The sequence below is a fragment of the Pseudorca crassidens genome, chromosome 8 (assembly GCF_039906515.1).
Source record: "Pseudorca crassidens isolate mPseCra1 chromosome 8, mPseCra1.hap1, whole genome shotgun sequence".
In the NCBI taxonomy this organism is placed as follows: Eukaryota; Metazoa; Chordata; class Mammalia; order Artiodactyla; family Delphinidae; genus Pseudorca; species Pseudorca crassidens.
Genome location: NC_090303.1, coordinates 88,608,072 through 88,619,734, shown reverse-complemented (window position 1 = coordinate 88,619,734; position 11,663 = coordinate 88,608,072). Strand labels below are relative to the sequence as shown.

The window sequence follows — 11,663 nt, the reverse complement described above, 5'->3', positions numbered from 1 at the left end:
CCTTCTCTGACACCATGCCAGTTGGGGAGAGAGCACTGAGTCATTACTGCCAGGTGGAGGTAGAAGTCTAAGTTCTCCACTTGGCCTCTCTTGACACTTAGGATGGGAAAAGTGGGAATGATGCTGTATTAATGCTGAGTGGGTGTGGAAGTTTAGGTCCTCACATGGCCTCCATTGACACTGCAAGGAGACAGGTCAGTGGTGAAGGTGCTGGACCTCCACAAGACCTCTGACACCACCTGATGGGAAGGGGAAAAGGTGCGTCATTACTACCAGGTGAGGAATGGCAGTCTAGGTCCCTAAGTAGCCTTCAATGATACTCTGAGAGGGGGTTCTTATTAACACTGGGTGGTGGTAAACATCCTGGCTCTCCACAAAAATTTCCCTGATACTATCACATCAGGGAAGAGAAGGGGAACATTGTTACAGCTAGAAAAGTGTGGAAGCCTTTGCTAACAAGGGTGAGAAAAAGGATGGGGCCAGAATTTTACTCACAGTATTTAGCTGGAGTAAAGCAGTCCTTGTCTAAAAGGTTTCTGTGTTGCTAGTCTGCTCCTTTCCTAGTCTTTTAGCTAGAAGGAGCAGGCTCTTTGTTGGAAATTTTGTTGTCTGTATCATTAGTGTTTTGGGGTTTTAGCTTCTCCAGCACCCAGTTTAGGATAACTAAGGCAAAAGGAGACCCAGGGAAATTACCATTATGTCATTACTCAGGTCCCAGGGTCCTCAGGTGGTCTGCCTTCTTCCTTCTAACTCTCAATCTTACCTTTGTTTTATATATAATTTCTATGCTTTTAGCTGTGCTTAGTAGGATAAACTGTTTTTTAAAAGCATCTCTTCCATATTGTTTGAAATTGAAACTGTTATTTTTATATCTTCCCTTGTGTCTAAAATATTTTATAATAACTTTTAAAAAGATCAGATGATGCTGGTGAATCCTTGGGGCACAGCGACCCACTCTCTGCACCCCTACTTTTCCAGAGAGCATTGCCTCCCTTCTCCGGCTCAGCCTTGTACTCTCCTCCACGTTCCCCCTCCCAGCCTCTCCTACCCACCCCAGGAAAAGAACTTTAACCAGCTCCTGTTGAGAACAGGGCTAGGTGGAAGATAGGAGCCAACAGCAAATGGTGTTACATCCAAATATGAGTTACGGGAAAGGGGATTATCAAAGGAAGTTTTGATATTTTTTAAAAAGGAAAGCATTAGAGGATTTTGATATTTAAAATATTTAACAATTAGTGCCGTACTATGGGAAGGCTCTTGTTCCCATGAATCACCATGCACAGAGGATTCAGAGGAAAGACCATTTACCCATCCAAACGGGTGCATTTCAGTGTTTTAACAACCAGCATAGTCTCGTTCACACAAATCAGCCGAATACCAGCCTCGCCTATAACTGCTCAATTTTTCTTCTGCAGATGGCAGGAAGTGAAACCACAAAGACAATGAAAATTGCTTATAAACCTTTCATAATCAGAGTCAAAAAAGGGTGAAATAAAAGAAATACCTGATTTATTTCTTCATATTGCTAAAGGAATTTGAGGTATCATGTTGGTCAGAAGTTAAATGGAACTCCATAATTTTTTCATAATGAGAAGAACAAAATATTTCAATCCTGTAAAGTATACACTAATGCTATAAATGGACGCACTGAAATTTTAAGAGCACAATCTTCATTGTCTTTATCCCACAATCACTATGCATGTAGCAAGGCAGAGATCTTGGGAGATTTTGCCATCTGATATTTCAGAGCAGGAAACAGCTAGAAAATTCATTCATAGCTGTGGGAAAAACTGAAATTCCATTTATAAAAGCTAAGAATAACTTACATTTTAAAAAAGATAGACACTATTCAGAGAATCACAAAAGAAACTGAGAGAATTAAGGCATATAGAACATTCTTTTGTAGGTAGTTGGTTGAGTGAGGAATAGCCAGGATCCATGGCCAGGGGAGACAAAGGGACTGGACATGATCAGAGCAAGTTTTCCATGTTAAGATCAAATGTCAGGTACGGGTCTACTTGCGGCCCTGAGGGATCGGAGGGAGGGTGGGTTTGGTGTTGGAACCTGGGCGACTGATGCTTGAGATCGTGTGTCTTCTGTGTTGGAGAGACCCTTTTCCACATGGAAATACCTGTTTATGTAGTGCTGTAAAACATTAAGAAAAAAAAGATACGGTATGTATAGTTAACCCCTTGGTACACTAAACAAAGAAAGTAAACATTGCATGATGTAAGAACCAGAATAACTTTCAGAATTCATTCATAACAAACTGTAAGAAATAAATGACACCCAAATAAGAAAAATAAGGGATGAGGTCGAGAATATATCATGTGCGTGGTTGGACAAACCTTGGGCTGGGTAGACTTGCCCAATGACCAGAAGGTTGCTACAGCAAGCAATTCCTATGCTACTCTTCTACCCTGCTCATTCATACCCTCTGTCATAATGCCCTGCACAATATTCCTTTTCAATCACACGTGAGTAGACTTAGCACAGACACAAACACACACTCTGAAGTCCTTCCTAGAGAAAACTCATCTAGTGCCCTTTAAGCCTGGCTTGTTAACCAAGGAGGAAGACACCAAGGATGAACCACAGAGCTAGGTTCCTCTGGGGACTATGGAAGCAAGAGGAGTTTGGAAGATGAGACTGAAGGTGGAAGCATAGTGTCCACAGAGGAAGCCGAATTCTCAGTGGGGAGAAATCAGTGTAGGAGGGATTGAGAGAGTGAGGCAGAGGATTCTACAGGAAGTGAGCAAAATGGAGTGACCTGTAAGATCGGGAAGACGCAGCTTATTAAACAAACCAATGCAATCCAAAACGTTAAAGGCAAAATGGACCTTTTTAAGGTATATTTAGAGCAAGAATGGCATACTCCTTGAGAAGATGAGATCCTGTTAACAGAGGACAAAAAACGATAAAAGGGACTTCCCTGGTGGTCCAGTGGTTACGACTCCACGCTTCCAACTGCAGGGGGCGTGGGTTCGAACCCTGGTTGGGGAACTAAGATCCCCACATGCGGTGCAGCCAAAAAAAAGAAAAAAGAAAAGGTTCCTCCTTATTTTCTACTTTTTTTTCATCATGGAGATATTTTTTTAAGCTGGAAAGGGTAACAAAAATATCTTAAGCAAATAAAGGCCCCGAAGAAGAAAGAAGACAATAGAACAGGGCTCCCTTCTACATCAGTTCCCTTGTCCACACCCAGGTAAGCTACCTCCCAGGGTGCTGAAATAACTGACAGAAGTGATTTTAGAGTGTCTGGTCTTTGAGAATTCATTGCAATGAGAAAAGTACTGGAGGCAAATAATATTGCCATTTAAAAAAATGGAAATAAAGATCTACAAACCGGCACACCTGACTTTAAACCTCAGCAAATTCCAGTTTATTAAAGAAATGGTTTGTGCATTCAGAAAGAACTGTAGTGAGTGATAAGTGTTGGAAGGGATTTGCAAAGAAAAATTATTTCAAATTAACTTAATTTCCCTATTACTTATGCAGGGGTCAACAACCTATAGCACATAGGACAAATCTGGTCTGCAGCCCATTTTAGTAAATAAAGTTGAATGGAAACCAGCCCATGCCCATTCATTTACATATTGCCTATGGCTGTTCTCACACTGCAATGGTAGGGTTGAGTGGTTGCAAAAAAGTCTATGTTGTCCACAAAGCCAAAAGCATTTACTGTCTGGTTCTTTACAGAAAGCTTGCTGACCCCTGAGTTAGAAAATACGACTGATATAATGCAAGGCACGCATCGCAGTTTCTTGTGTGAATGCACTAGAGAGATGTGAGTAAGCGTCACAAAGCAGGTAGACTCTCCCTGGAAGTCAGTGTCCAAAGACTTGTCACAGGATGTTTCTCTTAGCCAAGTCCTGGGTCCCAATGTTGACAGCAACAATGACAAAGGCATAGGTGGCATGTTTGCTGGCTGAATAAAAATTTATAAAGTAGTAAATATGGAAGATGAATCAAGACCCCAAATGATCTAATCAAGTTGGAATGTGGGGCTGAAACCAAAAGGATAAAAAGCTGAAGATAAAAGTTGCATTTATGTAAAAAAAAAAAAATCAACAGCACATATACTGGATGATATAAACTTGGTTTGGCAGTTCGTATGAAAAAAAAAAATGTGGGTTTAACTGACCGAGAGCTAGTAGTATGATGTGATTTCTGAGAAAATCACCACAGAAAGATGTTGGCAAGATGGCAGGTTAGGAAGCTCCAGGCCCCTGTTCTCCCAGGGAAACATTAAAAGAAAAACTAGAGGGCATCCCTGGTGGTGCAGTGGTTGAGAGTCTGCCTGCCGATGCTGGGGACACGGGTTCGTACCCCGGTCTGGGAAGATCCCACATGCCGCGGAGCAGCTGGGCCCGTGAGCCATGGCCGCTGAGCCTGCGCGTCCGGAGCCTGTGCTCCGCAACGGGAGAGGCCACAGCAGTGAGAGGCCCACGTACTGCAAAAAAACCCAAAAAACAAAAAACTAGAGACTAGCTGAAGTAACTTAATAGGAGCTCTGGAAATCAGTCAGTGATCTACAGCAACCAAGTGAACGCCCAACCATCAAAAAACCACATTAGCAAGGGTAAGAAATCTCATGTTTTTACTCACCTTTGCCCCTCCCCCTCCCAAGGGGCTGAAGTACAGTTTGGGGGAAGAGGGGCCTGGCTCCCAGTTCCCTCCTGAGAGCCCATCTAGCGGCAGCCTGATTGGCCTCTGTGTCACCTAACTCATAGCCCAGATGGCTAGAAGTGGCACAGCTGGGATCTCAGGCTAGAGGAAGCTATAGGAAGCAGCGGGCCGGGCTCCTGAAAAACCCTGAGGAGGCACAGACCTAAAGACGCCTGGGACAAGAGATTCTTACTTAAGGAACACCACAGAACAGCTAAGGCCCCAAGAAAAAGCAGGAGAAAGATGCTTAGGGCAATTAATACATTCATTTAAAAGCATCTGTGTATACTGGGGAACTGGGGAAAAGCACACACAGAGGTCAGGGAAAGGGCACGCCCAGAAAGGGACTGAAAGGACCCTGAGCCTTCACACTGGACTGACCCTGGGCTCAGAACATGCCCCACCAGTCAGCGAAGGGCGTCCCCTGCACGGAGCCAGTCCACGTCCTGGGAGAGGTAGCTGCTTTTTCAAATGCCCAATCTTCAACACGGGATCACAATGCACATAAAGAAACAGGAAAACCTGGCCCATTCACATGAAATAAATCTCCAGAAACCATCCCAGCAGAAAACAACCACAATCTTTTATGTGTATAAAAATTTACAATCATAATACCTAGCAGATATCCAGCACTTTACTTCTTACTTACACCATACCCCACCTTGCTGGTCCTGTATTATTATATTATGTACTACATTATAATATATATATATTACAGTAATATAGGATATTACTATATTATTGTGGGATGGATATTATTATTCCTAAGGCTCAGACATTAATTGATTTGCCCAACACTGTACAGCCAGACAATAGTAGAAATGGAACCAAAACCCAGGTCTTCTGATTCCTAATGCAATGTTCTTTCCACAGCCCTGCCCCACGGGTAACAGCCCCCCTTTGCTCTGGCCAGACTATGTTTGGAATGTAGTTTTCAACTCTTAAGTATCCCATTTATAAGGAAGGATACAGGAAGAGGAGAGAAAATGAGATGGGAAAGGTCTGGGAACACGACCTGTGGGAAGCCAGAACCATGATGAGCTTTAAGGACATGTCTGTCCCAGGGCTCCTGGGTTCCCTCAGGCTCTGAAGTGGCAGCTCACAGCCTTTAAAAGAGTGCCCAGAACACTTCACACATCCTGTGAGATGACATAGTATGTCTACTTGAGAATTTGGGATTATATCCTGGAACTTGAGTCTTGGGACTTGTAAAAAATTAATAACAGAAACCTCCATGAAGTGGAGCTGGGAGACCAGAAGGGGGAGCCTCTCACGCCCTGCGACCATAGCAGAGCCCCAAAGGAAGACGTCTCCTCTTCTTTCCTGGCAAGGACTCAGTCAATGAAAAGCCATAGACTCTTGGTTTACTAAAGCTCTCCCAATTCCCTTTCCCTCTATAAGAAGCCTTCTCCTTCCTTTGCCCTGTGCGGCCTTGCATGTGGCTCACTGTGGTTGTAGACCCCGAAGTGATCACTAATAAACCCACCTTGGCTGGAGAGATACCTGGCAGTCTGTTTATTTCAGGCCAACAGATCCTAATTTACTGCTTCTGTCCTCCCTTATGAGTAAAATGCTGGAAAATACCCTATCTCGGTCAGCTGTCCTGAATACAGCTACCCCTGAACAGGGCGTCCACCTCTGAAAAGGTCAGAAGGTGCCTGATTCGGGACCTTCCTTCTGGAGATGCCACCTACTGTGTCCTATTGTCCCTGGTGACCTAACACGTCTGTACTCTTTCTGGCTCCCATGGTCACCTGAGGAAGCAGGGGATTCTCAAGTCTTCTTCTGGTCTCAGGCAGACCACCCCACCCCCCGCAGGCTACTAATATTGGCTTCTCTTAGCCTCCAGGTCCTAGAGAATTCCGCCCAATTTATTCATTCCTCTATCAGTTGCTCACAGAGCCCCATAATGGGTTACTCTCTCCCTTTTCCATTTTCACCTCTAGCCCTTCAGCCTCCCCACACTGTTTAAGGTCTTTACTCAATGTTGTTTATGAACATTGCCAGAGACAAAAATGCGATGGCCATGCTGTCTGTGCCAGGAGACATGCATTCGCAAGTCTGTTGGGGAGCAAGGTGTAAAAAGGAGGTGAAGAGGAGGGGCTGGCCTGATCCTTCAAACCCCAAACCGCCAGGATTCTGCCAGACCCCCAGGGCAGGAGACTGGTCAGTGATATGAAAACTTCCCTGCGTTTCTTCACCTTCACTGAATGTAGCCCAAGTTGCTAAAACCTCCTTTCGAGAGCACGTGCCCCTCATCCCAGAACACCCCTGCAGGCCGTGTGGCCAGATGGGCAGAGCAGCAGTCCACTCTAAGTAGCTAAGCAACCCTGGGCACATTTCTGATCTTTTTTAACTTTGTTTCTCATCTATTACAATGGGGGATAAATAACCCAGCCTGCCTCAAAGGAGAGATTCTCAACTTTAAACACACATTTAATTTTAAAAAATCAGAAACAGAAAGACAGTGGGAAATAGATATAATTATAATATTAATATTTATATGAGAACAATATGTAAATGACTCATACCTTTTAGGGCCTGATCCTCAATATCACCTATTGTTGATTCTGGGTGTGAATAAATTCTGTCTTCCGGAGGCCGAAAAGGCAAGTCTTTTGACCATGGACAAGATTCAAATAATGCAGAGTATTTCATGGAATCACTGGAATCCATGCCACTGAAAAATGAATATATCTTTGAGATGAAATACCATTAATGGCCATATGATCATTGGGTTATCTTTGTCAAATCATTCAGTAGTTTGCAAACATATCTCTGTTGAGCTAAAGTTTTCAATGATACATAGGTACCAAGACCTATTAGCAGCTGATATGTTAAGTACTGTATATATTAGCATAGACTTCTCATCCATTATACAAAACATCACTGAATATCTTCTAAGAGCAAGGCATCCTGAGAGGTGCTGGCGTCTATACAACAAGATGGGTCAGGCATGGATCCTAATTCCTAGGACTTCAGAATCAAGTGCAATTTATATAGGGCAGTCCTTGGACAGAGAAAAATGAAAGCGTGTTAGGGGGCCTGATCTGGACCACACATTGGGCATACCTAAGGCTAGTTTTTTGTCCCCCTTTTTAGGACAAGGTTGGGGTGTGACCTGGGTGCCTGAAGTCTCTGTGTCTGGGCCAGTGGGCTTCCTACCAGTTGGCTGCTCTCCTTTGGGCTCCACCTGCTTCCTGGCTTCCTCTGGGGGAAGCAACTCCACTGCGGCAGAGCTCATCCTGCAGAGCGAGCACTGTGAACAGCTGAGCATGGTTCATGGCAAGATTAAACATTATTTCTTGTATTTATTAATTAGCTTTTGTGAACTATTTACCTCTTTTCTTCATTTCTCTTTTGAGGATCTAAATGTTTTCCATATCAATTTATGTGAATATATATGTTATATATTATATATTGAATTATATATTATAAATTAAATATATAACATAAAACATATATGAATATTATATTCAATATATTATGTTAGATGTTACATATACTATATATCATATATAGTATATTATATGTTATTAATATATATTTTATATAGCTTCCTGTTTTCCTTTTTAATTTGTTTTGGACCTAGAGCAACTTAAAATGTTTATATAATCAAAATATATTCATCTTTTCTTCTGCGATTTTACTCATTTCTTTAAAAACATTTCATTAACACTTTAATCAGCCTACTAAATACATATAGTTAGAATTAAGTCATATAGAAGGGCTTAAAATAGAAAGTAACGGTGACCCCAATTTCATTCTCCTGAGAGCCAACCATTCTTAAATGTTCTTCGATATTCTGACAATAAACATTTTATTTCTAAATGTCACTGATTTTTATTGACTTGCCAGTTTTAAACATATCTTTGATACAGATTTCTGCTATGATCAAAAAGGATTTAGCTAACTTAATAACCCCCCCCATTTTTCTCCCCACACACAGTTCGATCACTATTTTCAGTTCCTCCATCGGTCAGATCTACATCTTCATGTATCATATTTAACAATCCCCATTTCTTGTTCCATCAACAGCAGATGATATATACTCACTTGCCATCTCCACCTCCTAAGCTCTGTCATTGGAAATTTTTACTGTCAAAATTGATTGTATTAAGTTTTTTTTAAAAAAATAATTAATTATTTATTTATTTTTGGCTGTGTTGGGTCTTCGTTTCTGTGCGAGGGCTTTCTCTAGTTGCGGCAAGCGGGGGCCACTCTTCATCGCGGTGCGCGGGCCTTTCACTGTCGTGGCCTCTCTTGTTGCGGAGCACAGGCTCCAGACGCGCAGGATCAGTAGTTGTGGCTCACGGGCCTAGTTGCTCCGCTGCATGTGGGATCTTCCCAGACCAGGGCTCGAACCCATGTCCCCTGCATTGACAGGCAGACTCTCAACCACTGCACCACCAGGGAAGCCCTGTATTAAGTTTTGTATTCATAGTTATGTCTTTTCATAATTTAGCTAAAGGTTGATTTAAAATGTTGAAAATCAATAGATAATTGTTTACTGCAAAGCCTAGTTGGTGGCTATGATTATGCTTTCTTCTCTGTATTTCCAACGTAATGATTCCCATCTCAGCAAAGAAGTACGAGTCTAGGATCAAGTTCAAGTTGACCTCCACTTGTTCACATTCCACATTTAACTTCAGTTCATACACAGCAGTAGCAAAGGCTGATCCAAATTGGGTCTATTCAAGATAAAGCCTGTCATTTAAGTGAGGGTGTCCACATCTTACCAGGATGATGTTATGACTACCAGAGATGTAAAGGGTAGAAGCAAGTCTCAATGAGGTGTTCCCAGGAGCTCTATCACTGGAAACACAGTACCATTAGCTCTCTGGGCCTGTCCTTGACCCAGGATGAAATACAGTGGGTGGTGTAGGCATACTAAGGGGACACGTCCAATGTGTCTGAATGGCAAGCAGAGGCTGCAGCTCTTGGGCGGTAGTTCACGGCTTGAATCCAGAACCAGTGCTCCTGGAAAGCTTCCATATTGCTGAGCATGGACATGGGCTGCTCGCTGGACCTAAGCTTCCTGTCAACTACAGCCAGGGCCAGATGGCATCAACATTCCCAGGCAGGGATACTCCGGGATGGGGCAATCTCCCTGTGCCTAGGGGTTCTGCTCAGAAGTTTTGACTACTGGTTATCAACTAGAGAAGTCTAATGGCTTGCTTGAAGGCGGGGGTACCTCTTACTGGGTTGGACAGAGTTCTTGGGTCTGTCTTCCTGTTACTAGACAACAGCTTTTGGACCCCCTCACAGAATGCTAGCCCCCTTCAGGTAGAACACCCATGCTCCTCGAAGACTTTGTTTCCCAATTTCTTGCTTCCATGTAAGGTAAGTGAGCTTGTCCAAGAAGCGCTTCCTAGAGAAGTATATAAACTGAGACCAGTACTGCCAACATCTGGATTTTCCAGTCACTGAACAACTCTTTCCTCTACCCCTGCAGTGGAAAAGGGCCGTGATTAACCCATGCTTGGGGTCTTCTCTCTAGAAGTATGACCAGACTGAGTCTTTTCCCCCTGAACACAGACGTAGATGTATTTAGGTTTTATGGGTTACATCTTTTATTCCAAACTATAGAAGCATAAAGATGTTCTTCTTTTTTTAGTAAAAAACCCCAATAATCCATAGATTTTATGGCCAAATCTCTAAAGTGATATAAATAGAGTATGTTGAAGGGAACTTAGAAAGAAAATGGCACCAAAAATTTCACTGGATTTTTTTCGGTACACGGGCCTCTCACTGTTGTGGCCTCTCCCGCTGCGGAGCACAGGTTCTGGACGCGCAGGCTCAGCGGCCATGGCTCACGGGCCCAGCCGCTCCGCGGCATGTGGGATCTTCCCGGACCGGGGCATGAACCCGCGTCCCCTGCATCGGCAGGCGGACTCTCAACCACTGCGCCACCAAGGAAGCCCTTCACTGGGTTTTTAATATATATTTTATTTGCCTGCTAGGGTTGCCGTAACAGAGTACCGAGGATTGAATGGTTGAAAGTCACTGTCTCACAATTCTGGAGTCTAAAAGCCCAAGATCAATGTCAGCAGGGTTGGTTCCTTCTGAGGCTGTGCAGGAGAGTCTGTTCCAGGTCTCTCTACTAGCTTCTCATGTTTTGCTGGCAATCTTTGACCATCCTTGGCTTCTGCATCACCCAAGCTCCCTTGCTCTGTGTGTGTGTGTATGTCCAAATTTCTCCTTTGTATATGGACACCAATTATATTGGATTAAAGGTTCACCCTTCCCAAGTCTGCCCTCATCTTAACTAAATGCATCTGTAATGACCCTACTTCCAAATAAGGTCACACACTGAGGTACTGGGATTAGGACTCCAATATGTACATTTGCGGGGAGTTGAATTATGTACACAATTCAACCCAAAACACATATGTTTTGGTCTCTTATTTTTGGAAAAGAATACCTCTTCATTTAAAACACACACCAAAAAAGGGATCACAGAGCAAGTTCTGCCTTTCAAACGATTACTTTTCTTTTGTATCAAAGGAAGTATTAAGAGTAAATGAAAATGCTTTGAAAGTCAGGAGTCAAAAAGTGGCTGGGAAAAAAAAAAAAAAAAAGTGGCTGGGTTGAAAGGCACATGTGTTACCACGAGGAAAGGGTCAGACTTGAGTGAACGTCTGACCCACCCTTTTCACTGTGGGAACAGATGATAAATAAGCCCACTGCAGCCTAGTAGGCATTTTATTTTATTTTATTTTTTTAAATTCTGCTATGGACTGAATGTTTGTGTCCCTACCCCACCCTGCCCAAATTTATATATTGGAATCCTAACCCCCAATATGATGGTGTAAGGAGGTGAGACCTTTGAGAGGTAATTAGGTCAGGAGGTGAAGCCATCATGAATGAGATTAGTGCCCTTATAAGAAAAAGCGAAAGACAGCTTGCTTCCTCTCTCTGTTTTCCACCATGTGGGGACACAGCAAGAAGCCAGTCATCTGCAAACCAGGAAGAGGACCCTCGTCAGAACCCGG

At 43.2% G+C, this 11,663-nt stretch overlaps 1 protein-coding gene across 4 annotated transcripts in view; it reads right to left on the bottom strand.

Annotated features, from left to right (window-relative positions):
- Positions 1–1,878: 1,878 nt before the first annotated feature.
- Positions 1,879–11,663, bottom strand: part of LRGUK (leucine rich repeats and guanylate kinase domain containing) — a 118,278-nt gene continuing 108,493 nt past the window's right edge. For all 4 annotated transcript variants that reach the window (XM_067747060.1, XM_067747057.1, XM_067747058.1 and 1 more), the window contains 2 exons: positions 7,200–7,348; positions 1,879–2,145 (listed from right to left, as the gene is read on the bottom strand). In XM_067747060.1, coding sequence (XP_067603161.1) covers positions 2,015–2,145; positions 7,200–7,348 — 280 coding nt within the window. In that variant the 3' untranslated portion in view covers positions 1,879–2,014. The remainder of the gene's footprint in view (positions 2,146–7,199; positions 7,349–11,663) is intronic.